Raw genomic sequence first — 18,644 nt, 5'->3', positions numbered from 1 at the left:
ATCACAAACCTCACCCCTTTCTGTTTCAAGCACAAGGCACATTTCTTTGACCTTGCCTTCTCTAATAGTGCACACGCTTCTCCCTGTGGAGAGAGGATGGGAGAACAAACAACATAGGACAGATGTGTAGCCACGTTGTTTAATGCGCCGCTGGAAGGTGCTCTGGTACTACAATAAAGAGGTCAGTATAAACACATATACTGAATAGAACAGAACCCAAAAAACAGGAATTGAAAATACTACCTGTGTGTGCAACATGGACAAGTTAAGATGAACTCCTGTATTTCCTGATTTGTTTTTAAATGTAACTGTGCAAACAATTTATTTATTAATTTTATTATTTATTATTAAATTAAATTTAATTATTTTAAATCTATATAAATAAAATTAAATAATGATGCCTATCCAAGGCTTTAGGTGCTCTAATGTTATGATACAACAAATATAATCAAATTAAATCTCAGCAGCTTTAAAATGACTGGTTCCACAGGCCAGCCAGCCAGCCACCTACCCTTTGGGTATGTCTATACTGCAGTTATACTCGCAGGGCTCGGGTTGTGGGGCTGTAAAGTTGCAGCGTAGGTGTTCAGGCCTGGAGCCTGAACTTTTGGACGCCACGAAGAGGGGCAAGTCCCAGAGCCCAGGCTCAAGCCCGAGCCCAAACTTCTACCTTAGAATTTTAAAGCCCCACAGCACTGAGCCCTACGAGCCTCAGTCAGCTGTCACGGGCCAACTGTGGGTGTTTAACTGCAGCATAGACATGCCCTTCATTATCTAGGAAGCCCACCCTCAGCCCTTTCCAAAAATCCTCTCTAACAGACTCTTTCGCAGTGTGCCCAGAAAGACACCAAATTCAGACTCTCTCAGACCAAGGGAGGGGAACAAGTTCTCCAGTCTCAATGCTCTCACAGAGAATGTCCCGCCAGTCACCTCCTCTCTTTCATAAAAAGGGGATCCAGCTTGGTAGACCAGCTGACCGCAGCTGTGACAGTATGGTATAGGGAGGGGGCAGTCTCTCAGGTCGGGTGGTCCCAGGCCATCTAGGGATTTATTAGTCCATAACCAACACCTTAAACTCCACCCAGAAGCCAGTGGAAAGTCGGTGCAGACCCTGGAGCACTGGTATCATAATGTAGTATTTTGCATTTCACAAATTTCAGATAAAGACAATATAATTGAAAAACATTCAAAGAGGTTGGGAGAGGAGTTGCAGGATGAGTAAAAGAAGGTCAAAGACACTTTGGACAGGTCTCTCCTACCTCCGGTCGTTCCTCCTTCTTCTGAATAGTTTTTTGGTTTGTGCAATTTCAGCTTCATGTGGCAATGGATGATAACCCTGGTTAAAAGAAGGAAAAAAGGCAATTGAGAATTCTGAGATCTATGAGGTAGTGATGTTTAAATAGTTAGAACTGGGTACTAGTCCCACTGTGTGGACGTGGGTAAATTACCTGTTGCTCCTTAGAGAGACAAGGTGGGTGAAATAGAAGAAGAGCTCTGTGTGGCTCGAAAGCTTGTCTCTCACCAACAAAAACTGATCCAGTAAAAGATATTACCTCACCCACCTTGTTGCTCCAATATCCTGGGACCCACACGGCTACAACTACACTGCATGCATTGCTCCTTGTCTGTCCTACACAACATGAAAATTAGTAGAACAGATTAAACTTTATAAATGCATCTCTCCCTCAGCTTGCAAGATCTGTAAAACAAGCACCATGACAACTACCTTCTGAGGGTTAGTTAATCTGAAGCCATCTGAAACCTTCAGATGAATGGTGTTATACAACATAAATTTAAAGGATTATTATTAACGGCACCTGATATATGATTTACTGGGAATTCAGGCACTCATGACACTGAAATGCCATTTGTTCCCCTATGCTATGGGTGCTGCTTTATTTCCATTACAAATCATCCATTCTTTTCTTTTTTTTTAAACTCAGCAGCAAAAATTTACAACATTTATTTGGAAAGATAAGGAGCAAAATTTAGCTGACAGAGCATTGGAGTGGGAGTCAGCAGGAATATCAGATCTTGTGCAGCTTCATGAGTGACACTGTCTACCTCCCACCTACATCCCATTCATTTTCATATTATGGTTCATCAGAGGACAGCAATACTCTATGCTTTGTGCTCTAATATACTCCCTGCATGCTTCTGTGATCAGTTACCTTACACACAAACTGCAGCTGCTCTATACTACAAAGCAATAGAGACTATCACCCTCATAACTTTGTTACAGAACCTACTATCTAGGATAACTAGTTAGGGAGACCGTGTTGCCTAGAAATCAGAACAAGCCCACTGTGAGAGTCAGAACACTCCCAGGTTCTATTCCTGGCACCCCATTTATTCACTGTTTTAGCACAGGTAAATCAATAAATAAATCACACAGTGCTTAAAAAGCATTTTTCCATCCTGACAGTGCTTTACCATAATTAATTAACCCATATAACACCTTTCTCATATAGGGGCATATTATCTCCATTTTACAGATAGGGAAACAATGATAAGTGATTTGTCCAGCCAAGTTAGTGAAAGAGCTGGGATTAGAACCCAGGCTCCTGGCTCCCAGTTCTACCCCCTATCCACTAGACTATGCTGTGTGCACTCTGTGACTCAGTTTACACATCTGATAATGGGGACAATTTTACTTACTTTCATCCTACCCCTGTTGTGAGGCTTCACTGATGCTCACAAAGAGTTTTGAGGTTTTTAGAAGAAAGACACTATATAAGCAAAAAGTATTATTTATTTTCTTGGATCTGTGCAGCCATGATAACCACCAATGGCAGCAAAAATCTTTTATTTATGCATTACAGTACTTCCCAGGCTGGCAATAAAAGTGCCATAAAAATCACTTTATATTTCCATAACAATCCATCTTCTCCTCTGAGTTACAGTCTCTGCCTCAAAGCTAGTGAATCACCACATGACAGAGGCCACCAGAAAGTGGCAAGCATATGGGAAGGAGAAAGTGTGTCTGAGCATGCAGCCGCTCTTTGTTACACTGGCAAGACAACAGGACACACCTACCACACTTTCAAAGTTCCCTCTCTCCCAACATGTCAGTAAAAGTTATTAAGAGTTCACTTTAGTAGACATTACAATAGCAACAACCCCACTTCACGATCACCATGGGAGATCACAGAATCACAGATTTTAAGGTCAGAAGGGATCATTATGATCATCTAGTCTGACCTCCTGCACAAGACAGGCCACAGAATCTCACCCTGTAACAAACCCCTAAATTATGTCTGAGCTATTGAAGTCCTCAAATCATGGTTTAAAGACTTCAAGGTGCAGCAGAATCCTCCGTGCCCCATGCTGCAGAGGAAAGCGAAAAACCCCCATGGCCTCTGCCAATCTGCCCTGGAGGAAAATTCCTTCCCGACCCTAAATATGGCGATCAGCTAAACCCTGAGCATGTGGGCCAGACTCACCAGCGAGACACCCAGGAAAGAATTCTCTGTAGTAACTCAGATCCCGCCCCATCTAACATTCCATCACAGGCCATTGGGCATACCTACCGCTAATAGTTAAAGGCCAATTACTTGCCAAAATTAGGCTATCGCATCAGATCATCTCCTCCATAAACTTATCAAGCTTAGTCTTGAAGCCAGATACGTCTTTTGCCCCCACTGCTTCCCTTGGAAGGCTGTTCCAGAACTTCACTCCTCTGATGGTTACAGAAGTGCAAAGTTCTTTATGAACATTAATGAATTTAGCCCCACAACCTGCCTGTGAGCTAGGCATAGGAACTAGGCATCATAGCTTCAGACATTTTAAGGCCACAAGGGAGTGTTATGATAATCAAGTCTGAGCACTTGCAGAACACCGTCCAGAGAATTGCATCAAGTGGTTCCTGCATGAAGCTTATAACTTTTGGTTGAGCTAGAGTACATCTTTTAGAAAGACATCCTACCCTGATCTGAAGACTTCATATGATGAAGAATCTATCACTAGCTGTCACCTTCAGCCCCCAACTAAAACCTCTCCAGCGCATCATCAAAGATTTACAACCTATCCTGAAAAATGATCCCTCACTCTCATAGATCTTGGGAGACAGAGCAGTCCTCGCTTACAGACAGTCCCCCAACCTGAAGCAAATACTCTCCAGCAACCACACACCACACAACAAAAACACGAACCCAGGAACCTATCCTTGCAACAAAGCCTGATGCCAAGTCTGTCCACATATTTATTCAAGTGACATCATCAGAGGACCTAATCACATTACCCATGCCATCAGGGGCTCGTTCACCTGCACATCTACCGATGTGATATATGCCATCATGTGCCAGCAATGCCCCTCTGCCATGTACATTGGCCAAACTGGACAGTCTCTACGCAAAAGAATAAATGGACACAAATCTGACAACAGGAATCATAACATTCAAAAACCGGTAGGAGAACACTTCAACCTCTCTGGCCACTCAGTAAAAGATTTAAGGATGGCAATTTTGCAACAGAAAAGCTTCAAAAACAGACTCCAACGAGAAACTGCTGAGCTTGAATTAATATGCAAACTAGATACCATTAACTTGGGTTTGAAGAGAGACTAGAAGTGGCTGGGTCATTACACATCACACATTGAATCTATTTTCCTAAAGTTAAGTATCCTCACACCTTCTTGTCAACTGTCTAAATGGGCCATCTTGATTATCACTACAAAAGTTTTTTTCTCCTGCTGATAATAGCCCATCTTAATTAATTAGCCTCTTACAGTTTGCATGGCAACTTCCACCTTCTCTGTGTATGTTTATATATATATATCTATCTTCTTACTATATGTTCCATTCTATAAAAAGAAAAGGAGGACTTGTGGCACCTTAGAGACTAACCAATTTATTAGAGCATAAGCTTTCGTGAGCTACAGCTCACTTCCTCAGATGCATATCGTGGAAACTGCAGCAGGCTTTATATATACACAGAGAATATGAAACAATACCTATTCATAGGTAGGTATAGGAATAGGTATTGTTTCATATTCTCTGTGTATATATAAAGCCTGCTGCAGTTTCCACGATATGCATCTGAGGAAGTGAGCTGTAGCTCACGAAAGCTTATGCTCTAATAAATTGGTTAGTCTCTAAGGTGCCACAAGTCCTCCTTGTTACTCTGAAACGTTCCATTCTATGCATCCGATGAAGTGGGCTGTAGCCCACGAAAGCTTATGCTCTAATAAATTTGTTAGTCTCTAAGGTGCCACAAGTACTCCTGTTCTTTTTGTTCCAAAATGTTTACACTTTGTCAGGGCTGGCCTTACCATGAGGTGAACTGAGGTGGCCGCCTCAGATGCCAGACTGTGGGGCACACCCCACGAGGACCCAGAGGGTAGAAAATTGTGTCTGCTGCTGGTGCATCTGTATTCTCTCTGCTCTAGATGCACAGAGATGGTGGAGTGCTGTGCTGGAGGAAGGAGGGCACAAGAGACATAACAGGCAGGCAGGAGAAAAGGTGAGATGGAATAACAGAAAGCAGCAGGAGCTGCAGGGAGAGAGAGGAGGAGGATCCTCTTATGTACCTCTCTAGCACCCCCAGGAGCCTGGACTGATTAACACCAGCTTCTCAGGGAGCTTCCTGATTCCTGCTGCTTCCGTGAACCCACCTGAGAACAGGCAGTCAACTGAAGTAGTAGGAACCAGTTAGGCCCTTAAGACGCTGATATCTTCCCTCACTCAGGCCCTGCTACCAGCCTGCTTATTTGTCCCCTTCAACTGAGTGTTGAAAGCCACTGTAGCTGGCACAGAACAGCCGTCATGAGTGAAAGAAGAAAACGCCCCTCTGGGGCAGCATTCAGAAAAAGAAAGAAAGCAAAGGAAGCTTTTCTATCTAAACAGGAAGGCGCTCCCCTGAGATACATAGACACAAATAGAAAAGGAGGACTTGTGGCACCTTAGAGACTAACCAATTTATTAGAGCATAAATTGGTTAGTCTCTAAGGTGCCACAAGTCCTCCTTTTCTTTTTGCGAATACAGACTAACACGGCTGTTACTCTGAAATAGACACAAATGTTCATGGTGAGCCTTCCGGCCCCAGGGAAGATGTGAGTGGTGAGGAGATGCCTGATCTTCCAGTTAGTCAGAGTGCAGGTGACCTGGCAGCTACTGCAGCATCCATATCTCCATCTCAAATGGATGTAACCATGCACATTCCTGAAGAAAAGTGTAGATCAGAGAAGAGTGTGGTGGAGGCGCAAGAAACAGCTGCTGCTGAGTTTAGTTCCCTAAGTCTAGATGATCCAGGACTGTGGACCCACTTGAGCAGTAGCCTAAGGGACTTCCTTGTACTGCACGGGCCACAGCAAGTGAAAAACTTTATGTTCCCCAATGAAAATAGAATTTTCCATCCAACACATTACTGGTGTGAAATCCCCAGTGGTGACAAAGTGGAGAGGCCATGGCTTATGTACTCAAAAACCCAGAATGCTGCCTACTGTTTTTGTTGCAAACTCTTCCAGTCTAATGTTCCAGCCACATTGGGTTCTACAGGAACAAAGGACTGGAAAAATCTGGCTAGAAATCTGGCATGCATGAGAAGGCAGCAAATCTCCAGAGAGCGTTCCATAGGTGGAAAGAGCTTGAGATGAGACTAAGGTTAAAGGCCACCATAGATGATCAGCATCAAGAGAAGATTACATCAGAGTCTCTTTACTGGCAAAATGTTCTGAAAAGGCTCATTGCCATTGTGATAATGCTTGCTACCCAAAACCTAGCATTGTGTGGCACTTCAGATTAGCTGTATGTGCCAAACAATGGAAACTTCCTTAAAACTGTGGAACTGATGGCTGAGTTTGATGCTGTACTCCAGGAGCATCTAAGAAGAGTCACCACCCAAGAAATGTACGCACACCACTACCTTGGAAAAACAATTCAAAATGAGATCATACAGTTACTGGCAACAAAAATCAAACAGAAGATTGTGGCAGATCTGAAGTCAGCAAGATATTACTTTGTTATTCTGGAATGCACACCTGACATCAGCCATACGGAACAAATTCCTTTAATGGTGCGTTTTGTAACAACAACAGAACCTAGTGAAAATGTCCCTGCAATGGTGAGTGTCCGAGAGCATTTTCTAGAATTTATTGACATTGATGATGCTACAGGAGCTGGTATGACAAATGTGCTTCTTAAAAAGCTGGAAGATATGAGAATTGTGATAGCTGACATGAGAGGTCAGGGCTATGATAATGGTGCCAACATGAGAGGAAAGAACAGAGGAGTGCAGACATGGATCCGAGTTAAACCCTCGAACTTTTTTTGTTCCATGCAGTTCTCATTCACTGAACTTGGTGGTCAGTGATGCAGCATCAGCTTCTAATGAGGCTGCTGAATTTTTTAATGTAATTCAAAGCATCTATGTATTTTTCTCTGCATCAACTCATCAATGGCAAATTTTGAAGCAACATCTGGGAACATCCTCTCTGACACTGAAACCACTGAGTGCCATATGATGGGAAAGTCGAGTGGAGGCAACAAAGCTTATCAGACACCAAATTGGTAAGATAGATGATGCCATAGTTGCCATTATGGAGGATAATGCTATGACAGGAACGGTTAACGGGAGAACAGTGGCAGAGGGAAATGGAATAACCAGAAACATACATAACTTCAAATTTCTGTGTGGCTTAGTGTTGTGGCATGATATACTGTTTGAAATAAATGTTGTAAGCAGGAGACTCCAAGGTGTTGACCTTGATATATCTGGAACAATGGAACAACTGGACAAAGCAAAGTCATACCTACAGTCTTACCGGTCAGATGAGGGATTTCAAAACCTTCTGAAGAGTGCACAGAAGTTTGCAGAGGAATTTCACACTGAAACTATTTTCCCACCCATTCAAGAATACAAGAGTCACTGAAGAAGAAGACATTTTGATTACGAGGCACAGGATAATCCCATAAGAGACCCCAAACAACAATTCAAAGTTGAATTCTTTTACCAGGTGCTAGATTGTGCAATACAGTCAGTTGAAGAACGTTTCATGCAGCTCAAGGAACACAGCAGTATAATTGGGATGTTGTATGATATTCCAAAACTCCTCACTATACCTGAAGAAGACCTACAGCAGCAATACAGGGCACTAGAGACAGTGTTGACACATGATGACATGCGCGATATTGATGCGAGTGATTTAGGTGATGAACTGAAAGCCCTTTCAAGATACATTTCAGCAGGATCAACTCCAAAGGCTGTTCTGGAATATATGTGCATAAATAAGATGACCACCCTCTTTCCAAATGCTTTTGTTGCTCTGCGCATGCTTCTAACACTTCCTGTAACAGTTGCCAGTGGAGAACGCAGCTTCTCCAAGCTGAAGTTAATAAAAACACATCTATGCTCCACAATGACACAGGAGAGGCTGGTCGGCCTTGCAACCATCTCAACAGAGCATGAGCTGGCCCAGACAGTGGACCTTCAGAAAGCAGTTCAAATCTTTGCAACCAAGAAGGCACGGAAAGCACCACTTTGATTATTCAAACAGATAAAAATGCCAGTGTTTACTACGCAGACAAGAAAAGTTATATTTGCTATTCAGGCGTTTGAAAGTTAAGTGTTACTTAAAATTTCTGAACAAGGCATTTTAAGTTGTTAGTTCTCCTTTATTGGGGTAGGCAGCAGAGCAGTACCATGAGAGGAGTAGAACAGGAAGAAGGCAGAATTGAGACCTTTCAAAGTTTTCGCCCAAGCGAGGAGGCATGGGGGCATCATTTGAGCTCCCCATTTCAGGTGCCAAAATGTTGTGGGCCGGCCCTGCACTTTGTTTGAGTTTGTCTAGCTTCAATTTCCAGCCTTTGGATCATGTTAAGCCTCCGTCTGCTAGATTAAAGAGTCCTCTGCTACCTGAAATCTACTCCCTATGTAGGTGTAGCTCATGTGCAAGTCATTTCTTAACCTTCTCCATCACCATTTTACATACGAGGAAAGTGATGCACAGAGAAATTGCATGACTCAGCCCAGATGTCACAAAATTTATGGAAGATCCAGGACTAGAAACAGTTTTCCTAACTCCCTATTATGTATTTAACCACAAGACCTTCTCTCTGCTCTTGAAATCCATATCAAGATGCCCTTAATACACACGTTACAGTCTCTGCTACAACATACAAGCAGTGACAATATGTGTTATTGAAACCCAACAGGATATGACACTGTATTACTTTTTCAGCAGATTAACCTTGGAGTGTCCAATGGGGCTACTGTGTAGTTCAGCAAAGTACAACATGGTGTTCTGCAGTAACTTGCTGCAAGGCCATTCACCTGGCATCACAAATACCGTTCCATTCATGCTCGCTGGATCTTGTCTCACAATTCTACATAGCACACCACTGATTAAGGAAAAGATACTAGAGTACTCAGCTATTTTGCTGAAGAACCCTGCAGTAATGCAGTGCAGGAACGTTTGAGGCCATTACACTACGGCATTTTTTAAAACTAAAGTTAATGCACGCAGACAGTTAATATTCCTCTCTGGCAAGCACAAGGACCCATAATCCAATTTCTGTACAATTTAAGCTTTCATTAAATATCTGGAACTCCAGCCATTCCAAATGTAAACTCATCATAAACTGATGCATTGCTGCATGTCTCCCTCCTCACACAGGAGCTCTGCTGTTGCTCAAAACTTTGCCAAATTAACAAAACTCTGGTTATCAGCATGGCATGTAGAAGACAGAACAATTACATCTGAGGGAGTCTTCTACTTGGATGGGGTCTGTAGAGGACCTGGATGTGTCCAGCCAGGAGAAAATTCTATGTCCCTATCAGGAAGTTAAGAAATTTCCTTTTCCATGGGGCACAGCTCCCTTTTCTAGACCTAGTCATGACACTTTTATGTCTTCGTGGAGAGTGGGAGAAAGGAAGTCACCAGCCCTTGATTGTTCCTATTCTGGAGTTCTAGAAGGGCTAATTTGGGGGAAAGGAAGTCTACAATGGGGGGAAGGGCATTGTAGGCAGGCTAATTTAAAAAAAAGGCAGAAGCTGCTCAGAGAACTGGAATGTTAGAGTAACTCTGGGACACATGGTTTAGAGAGCAGTCAAAAGGTTAATAACAAAATAATTGATTACATGGTTCCACTATTTATCTGATGGATATCCCCATTATGTGTGGCATGTTTTTACACACACACACACACACACACATTTATTTTTAAGGTGACTTTTCTGAGGACAACCTGGATCTCAAGTGTGGTTCTCAAATCAGAAAATACGGCAGTCCCATTTTTCGGTAACCCCACCTAATTAGCAGGTACACTCTTCCCATTCTGTATGAAGGTGTAACTGACTGTGATGTAGCCAAAGGGGCAAGTTTAGTGAAGCAGTGGACTGGACAGGCAACTACTCAGCATTTTCTGCTACAAAAAAATTGGGATAGGAGGATGCCATTTTAGTTTACGGCCTCAAGGCGAACACATCAATGAGTCAGTGCCTTCTCTGGTGGGCAGTAAGCGTCACACCCTGGACAACAGTCTCAAGCAAAGGAGTTGGTTCAATTCCTCCCTGGGCAAGTGGTAAAATTATCCTCTCCTTTCAGGCCACAGAGCCGCTGTGGATTGAAATTAACAAGCAACCACTACTGCTGCTGGACAATGTGATTTTTTACAGCCTGTTTTTATATATAATTTTAGATAAGATACACATGCATAGTGTAAGAGGGTGGTCTGCCCCCTTTAAGGGTAGTGGGTGTCTGGGGCCAGACAATGCTGTTCCAGGCCTAGCCCCCTCTGAAGAGCAGGTATGCAGTGATGCGTAGCTCCCTGATGAATCTGGGGAACTGAAGTTCTTTGGGGCAGGTGGCAGTCTCATGGCCAGCCACCATGTACATAAGGCAAGTCAATAACTTAGCGTAAGATCAGAATAAAGATCACGCTCCAGAGCTCCCAAGTAGAGGCCTTGGGAGAGAGACCTCCAGGGAGTATGAGCCCGCTGAGAGAGAAACCCCAGCTAAGAGGGCTATGAAAGATTGTGAAGCCCTAAAGGGAAGGCTCTAAGGGAGGTGAAGCCCTGGCAAAGGATAGGTAAAACTTTTGAGGCTGGAAGGAGGACTATACAAGTGCTGAAGCTCATTGTAAACTAAAAGGAGCCTAGGGAAGAGGGGTGGCAGGTTTTGAGTGTCATTTTATGGTAATTAACCAGACCCAGAAAGGGAGCAGTATTGTGAAGACAGCAGGTGTGGTGGTTTGTTTGATATGCGATAGGAAGGTAAATTGAGGCAGTAGATGGGCCTGAGGCTGGACTGGGTGAACCGCTGCTATGCACAGATACATTTATAAGCAGGGGCAAACACACACACACTTCTCGCTGTCTGCGTTTTAATCACTTAATAAATCTATTTTAACCATTCTTAACCCCCGTTGCCTCACCCATAAGAATCGAGAAATGGGGCAGCTTTCTTTGCTGCCACAGAACCATTTACATACAAAGTTCTGTAGAGAGAACAAATAAAAATCTTTCAAGACCATGCTGATATTCTGCAGCAGCCGCGGAACCTGCCTCCCCTCCCCTCCCACCACCCCACAGCAAACCACCCTCTACGCTGCATTGTCAGACTCATGAACTTATTAACCCAGGTTTCCCTGGTTACTCATCTGGGAAAGACTTAATGAACTGCGGGTGGGAACCAAGGGAGAGATGGTTATATTTAAAGACACTCTTATGGCATGTGCTGTTACAGTATTTGCAGGCTTCATGTTCTGTAACGTCCGCATAGGAAATCATACAAACTCAACCACTCCTTCTGTCCATTTCACTTATAATGTTAAATCACAGGAAGAAAAACCAGAATAAGCCAGTTATGCCACCTACCCACCTATGAAGTTAACGCAGCCTGCCTGACCCCAGGGGTTCAGTCAAGGGACTCCTAAAAGTGACTTCCTTACAAATTAAATGGTGTCAACCCAGCCATATCTGATCACCATCCCTGATCTAGCTTCTCAAAAACTCAAGTGTAAATTTATTCTGTAGTGGATAATTTTGAAGAGGTGGTGTATCAGGGATATTGCGGATCTGGCTGAAATTTAAGGGACTGTGAAAGGTCAAATTTTGTCACTTTGCCCCTCTGCTGTTATGGTCCACTTTATTCATTATGGTTTTGAGATGTGCATTACCCTGCAGAAAAGAGCTGCCTTAATTTTTATTTACGGATGTTGTCTTTTCACAACGAATACTTAGAGAATTATGATAAAAGGGTGGTAAATTAGCCAAGTAGCATCTTAGTTTAAAATAGCCACTTTGGAGCCAGGACAGCAGAAAAGAGCAAGAGAAATAGCAGGGTTTGTTGGCAAAAATAATTGGTGCTGAAAAATCATTTGGCATTACCAAGGTATTATTGGATGTGAGCTTTATCACAGTGAGACTTTTACCACCTTCCTGCCCCATGCAAAGAAATATCTCACCCTTCAGCTTATCCTAAAGAAATGGCTGCAGAAGGCTTGAACTGAACAGGTGGGTTATTAAATCTACAGTAGATTCTAGTAGTCTTGCCCCATTTTATTGTAAGCAAACTTCAGGGTGTCTTTTTTGTGTTACTTTGAAGACACTGACAGTGTTATCACAAAGGCCAACAGTGAAATATCATCAGCTGGAGCCAGTACAAAAAACTGCAGTTCCAGAACTGACCTAAAAAGAAAACAAACCTGTACTGACACAGAAACTCATGAAACATTGTGAGAAAAAGGTGTTAATCTGACTACAAAAGGGCTTATTTACTCCAGGGCAGGAAAGTCCCGGGCACCACAAAACTACAGCTACATTTATTTATTGAGATTTTATCGTGTCAATGTCATGCTCTCAGCACTTTATGGAATTTAAAACAACAAATGTTCAGCACCAAAAAATTCTAACCAGTAACATTTGTCAAACTGCTATTTGAAACTCATAGCTCAACCCCCTGCTGCCCCAATTCTTCTCCCAAACATCCTGTTCATCTTCTCACCTAGGCACTGTAAAGTACATGAAGTCTAAGCTGACATGAGGCTCATGAAACAGATATGCATTGTGAAAAGAGAGTACACTACACATAATTCAAGAGTTAAATCACAACCAACTTCAGTGACACAACATATGGTGGCTCTTTGATCAGCATTGCAAAATTAGAACAAAAAATGTCCTTGTCCTCATACACAAGCCACTCGCTCACTTTAGAGTGGACGGGGCTTTGTTTGTGGGTGGAACTTGGGACAGCATCACTATGCTTCCCCACCCCCACCAGTTTGACCCTGACCACCTTCCCATCCGATTTACACGATCAAGGCCAATACTTTACAAAGCAAAGAATAACTATTGTTTGTATTTTGGCTGGACACAGTTCCTTGGAGACTACCTGCTATTCCCTCCTCCCATTCCAGGAATTTCCACAGCACTCAGCCTTTCATTCACTTGCGAATGTTACAGGAGGGGAATTTTTTCTCCCCGTAGAAGATGGCAGAGGCATGGCTCAAATCCTTGACCTGATTTACATGCCATAGAGTAGTACCAAACAATGACAGGAAGCTGCAAACTATTTCCCTTCTATGAAAATTCAGATGATAAATTTATTCCTTCAAATTCCAAACTATTAATTTTTTGTGGGAAGGTGTTTGTAGTAATACAGTCGCTTCTGCATAAGGAATCAACTGATTTTCAAAATGCTCTGACCAAACAAAGGAAGAAGCTGAATTGTCAGAGCACCTTCTTTAAAATAGGACCCTTCCCCTCCACCAGGACCGCAGTAAACTGGATGGCTTCTTAGTCCGACTAATCAACCTTCTTCCAACCTTCCTGCTATGTCTGGGGCTAGATTAGACCAGGACAGGAACGTGTAACAGTTTTCAATGTCCACAAGGACTGGAACAGAGTGTGAAAAATCTGCAGCTGCCTCCATCCTAGTTGCTGGAAGCCTTACAAGCTCCAAAGCAGACAATTGAGAAGTCAATAAGCTCTGCAGCTACCCACTGGAGCTCAGAGGCACCGTAACAGGATGTTCATGCTTGGTGAATCAGGACATCCCATCCCTATTGACGGGTAGTTCATCCAAATGAGATGGGTGGGAAGTTGCTCCTTGGGAGATGTTCTGATTTAGAGGATTTCCTGGTTAACTGCTTCCCTATTAAGTGGAGTGCACTGTAAATTTATGTTGGCCATTAAAGGCTAAGAGGCACATAAAACAACAGTAAGGTTTAGCTGTGGCAAAAATGTAGTTTTTAGTTTCAACAGGAGAATCTCTCTTTGAGGCACAGAGGAGGTCAGAGGGAAGTTACAGAACCCACTGTGGCTGCTATGGTGACCATTTTTATGACATATATAAAAAACTCTCTCTTCAGTGCATTAAGGTATTGTACATGGGGCTATTTCCACACACGGTACCACTCTCCCAGTTTGCCCCAAAGACTCAAAGCTTTCTTGGAGAGCCACAATGAAGCATTCGGCTCAGAAGTTGCATGGACATTGCAAGCTGACTGCTAGTGATAATTTATGTACACCTTTCACAAAACTCCAGCTGTTTCAATGCATTACAAACTGTACCCCCATAGAGATCAGGTCACTTCATCTCACCAGTGAAACACTTAAGCCCCAACTGAACAGCGGGAGCATGACTACACAACACTGTTCAGGAGGCAGCGTGAAGAACAGATCTGCAATTAACATTTTTGGGCTCACTGGGTAGACAGAATATAATATTCCCACTTTGAATTGGGCTTGAACCTCATTTTTATGGAATGTGCTTACAAGTGCTCTATGATTCAATTTTAAATCTCAACCCCGGAGCTTTTCAAGATATAGAATCATAGAATCATCAATGTAGAGCTGGAAAGGACTTTGGGAGGTCATCCAGTCCAGCCCCCTGAGTTGAGGCAGGCCCAATTATACCGAGACCATCCCTGACAGGTGTTTGACTGAAAAACCTCCAATGATGGTGTCATAAATATAAAGGGAAGGGTAAACCCCTTTGAAATCCCTCCTGGCCAGGGGAAAGCTCCTCTCACCTGTAAAGGGTTAAGAAGCTAAAGGTAACCCCGCTGGCACCTGACCAAAATGACCAATGAGGAGACAAGATACTTTCAAAAGCGGGGAGGAGGGAGAGAAACAAAGGGTCTCAGTCTGTCTATATGCTGTTTCTGCTGGGGATAGACCAGGAATGGAGTCTTAGAACTTTTAGTAAGTAATCTAGCTAGGTACGTGTTAGATTATGATTTCTTTAAATGGCTGAGAAAAGAATTGTGCTGAATAGAATAACTATTTCTGTCTGCGTATCTTTTTTGTAACTTAAGGTTTTGCCTAGAGGGATTCTCTATGTTTTGAATCTAATTACCCTGTAAGGTATCTACCATCCTGATTTTACAGAGGTGATTTCTTTACTTCTGTTTACTTCTATTTCTATTAAGTCTTCTTGTAAGAAAACTGAATGCTTTTTTCATTGTTCTCAGATCCAAGGGTTTGGGTCTGTGGTCACCTATGCAAATTGGTGAGGCTTTTTATCCAACATTTCCCAGGAAAGGGGGGGTGCAAGTGTTGGGAGGATTGTTCATTGTTCTTAAGATCCAAGGGTCTGGGTCTGTAGTCACCTAGGCAAACTGGTGAGGCTTTTTACCAAACCTTGTCCAGGAAGTGGGGTGCAAGGTTTTGGGAAGTATTTTGGGGGGAAAGACGTTTCCAAACAGCTCTTCCCCAGTAACCAGTATTTGTTTGGTGGTGGTAGCGGCCAATCCAAGGACAAAGGGTGGAATATTTTGTACCTTGGGGAAGTTTTGACCTAAGCTGGTAAAGATAAGCTTAGGAGGTTTTTCATGCAGGTCCCCATATCTGTACCCTAGCGTTCAGAGTGGGGAAGGAACCTTGACAGATGGGAATTCCACAACCTCTCTTGGAAAACTTTTTCAGAACTTACCCTTATATTCAGAAAGTTTCCTCTAATATCTAACCTAAATCTCCCTTGCTGAACACTAAGCTAATTTACTTCTTGTGTTTCCTCCAGTGAACATGGAGAACAACTGATCACCGCCCTCTTTATAACAGCCCTTAAAACATGTTTGATGACTGTTACCAGGTCCCCCTCTCAGTCTTTTTTCCTCGAAACTAAACATGGCCAGTGTTTTTAATCTTTTCTCGTAAGTCAGGTTTTCTAAACCTTTTCTTATTTTTGTTGCTGTCCTCTGGACTCTCGCCAGCTGTTCTCATCTTTCTTAAAGCGTGGCACCCAAAACTGGACGCAGAACTCCAACTGAGGCCTCACCAGTGCCTGACACTGACACTCCTGTTAAGACTCCCCAGAATTATATTAGCCTTTCTCTCATCTGCAACACATTGTAGACTCATATTCAATTTGTGATCCACTATAACCCCCAGATCCTTTTCAGTTATTCCCGTTTTTGTAGTTGCACATTTATTTTTTGCTTGCTAAGTGTAGTACTTTGCACTTGTCTTTATTGAATTTCTTCTTACTGATTTCAGACTAATTATCCAATTTGTCAAGGTCCTTTTGAATTCTAATCCTGACCCCCGAAGTGCTTACAACCCTTCTCATCTTGGTATCATCTGCAAAGTTTATAAGCATACTTTCCACTCCATTATCCAAGTCAATATCAGGACCCAGCACAGACCCCTGCAGCATCCCACTATATATATCCTATCAGTCTGGAAGAGTACAATTCAGATATATCAAGACTTTAAAAATCCAGAATGTCCATAGTCCCACAGCAAAAACTGCCTCTTGAAACATATTACAACTCCTGGCTGCTATGTTCATCATGGTGCATGGCCTCCAGGGGTTGTGAGTCAAAACCAAGGACAACCCCACCAACTCCAATCAGAAAAGCGAGGTATTGATCCACTGAAAACAGCCTATTGAAGTCTCTTCTATGTTGTACAGAAACAGGACTCTGCAGAGGTTCTCAAACTTCCATAAAGTACTGTAGGAAGAATATAAATAACAGACAAAAGAAATTCCCCTTTGTTACAAGAATCTGCAAATGCAAAATCAGTTACAATCTGACTTAGGAAACACAGGGAGTTTTTCCCAGGTTACAGAAAAATGGGAACAATACCTCACAAGTGGAAGTAACCGTAATTGTTTTAACTGATGTTATTTTAGTGTTGTTTACATTTATTGTTTATTTATATGTGTTTCCTTCACCCAGGTCATGCTCAAAAACAGACTTTACTACCGGTGTAACTGTTCTGTCTACAAATAGACCAGCACATTCAATAGATATGGATACAACAACCACAGTGCTGAGTGGAGCCATCAGAGGAGACTCAAAGAAACCAGCTTTAAAATAAACCACGTTGGGGAAGTGGATGTCTCTCCCAGGCAGTCAGGTCTTTTTAATACTAGGACGCTGGTTTGAATGATGCTCAGGTCACCTCTGACGAAAGGTCACTAGCAACCAAAAACTAATGTTTTGTGGTCTATTTTAAATGGGAGTTCAGAGTCAGCCAGTAATTCAGGGCAGATATTCGCATGACATCCACCTGGAGATGGTGGGACGTGACACCTCCTCCCCCCCACACCCTATCCAAATTGGTAGTCTCAGGCATGAGACCCAGGATTAAGTAAGCCATGGAGCCCAAACGCTGCTGCTACCCACCCCCCCAAGAGATGGTCTGTTATGGAGTGGTCCATCACTACAAGTGGGGAGACCCAAGGGACAGGTGATTGGTGCAAGACTAAATGGGTAATTAATATTAATTTCCTTTAAATCCCCAGGGAAATGGGAAGGTGGAAACCAACTCCAGAGTGTGCTCTGGAAATGTGGTTTCTCCTTCCCTTGGAGCTTGTGGGTTTACCTAAGGTGGTGATATTCTTCTGGAGCTGAAGCTGACTGCAATGTTTGGGAGATTCCATTTTAAGTTGGGGGAGGGAACTGATTGGCTGGAGCCTATTAAAGGAGGGGCTTAGGTGTTATAAAGCCTGCTGCAGTCAGTTTGGGGAGCTTAGTTTAAGCAGAGGTCTGCTCTATCTAGCTTAGGTTTAGGCCTGCATGAGCCTTGAAAGACTGAGTGTAGCCTGGAAGAGGCCTGTACTAGTCTGAAAAGACCTTGCTAACCTCTGGCTTATTCCAACTCTTACCAGGGGGCAGGGAGAATTATTGAAGCTGGGAGCTACAATATTACCATGTTACTATAGGAATTTTTGTAACTTAAGTTATTTTAGTTCCTCTGGGACTTAAAATTGCTTAAAGTATGATTTTCCCTATAGTTTTAGTGTTCCTGAGTTTGTTTGGGTTTTTTTGCCTCTGACCCCTTCATAGTGTCTGACTCTATGGCCCAAAGTTCACACCCATTACACCACTGTAGATAAAGGACTTCAATCTCCACAGCTTTCAGTCTGGCCCTTCTCAGCGGCATACAAAAAGAAGTGAGCAGAGCATGCACTGCTAATTCACTGATGCATCACCCATTGGCCATTAATATAGACGCTGGCACAATGAGAACAAATGAGCGCTTTTACCCTGTTTCTTACAGAAATAAGATTATCCTTCATTCATTTCTCGGTTTATAACAATATTTCAGCACAGGCATTTAGTGCAGGTATAAGGGGATAGATGGTTAGTCCAAATATTTTATCAAGCCAACATATGCCCTTCAGAATTCCACTTGGGAAAAGCCCTATACATTTCATAGAGAATGAGAACCTCCCTAAAGAATGTTTAAACCAACC

The 18,644-nt window shown here is 42.8% G+C and overlaps 1 protein-coding gene across 7 annotated transcripts in view; it reads right to left on the bottom strand.

The window, feature by feature from the left end:
• CTIF (cap binding complex dependent translation initiation factor) overlaps positions 1-18,644 on the bottom strand; it is a 347,267-nt gene that overhangs the window by 153,447 nt on the left and 175,176 nt on the right. For all 7 annotated transcript variants that reach the window (XM_073343500.1, XM_073343502.1, XM_073343501.1 and 4 more), the window contains one exon: positions 1,260-1,336. In XM_073343500.1, coding sequence (XP_073199601.1) covers positions 1,260-1,336 — 77 coding nt within the window. The remainder of the gene's footprint in view (positions 1-1,259; positions 1,337-18,644) is intronic.

The sequence above is a fragment of the Lepidochelys kempii genome, chromosome 5 (genome assembly GCF_965140265.1).
Source record: "Lepidochelys kempii isolate rLepKem1 chromosome 5, rLepKem1.hap2, whole genome shotgun sequence".
Lineage (NCBI taxonomy): Eukaryota > Metazoa > Chordata > Testudines > Cheloniidae > Lepidochelys > Lepidochelys kempii.
This window is presented reverse-complemented; position numbering and strand designations above follow the sequence as displayed.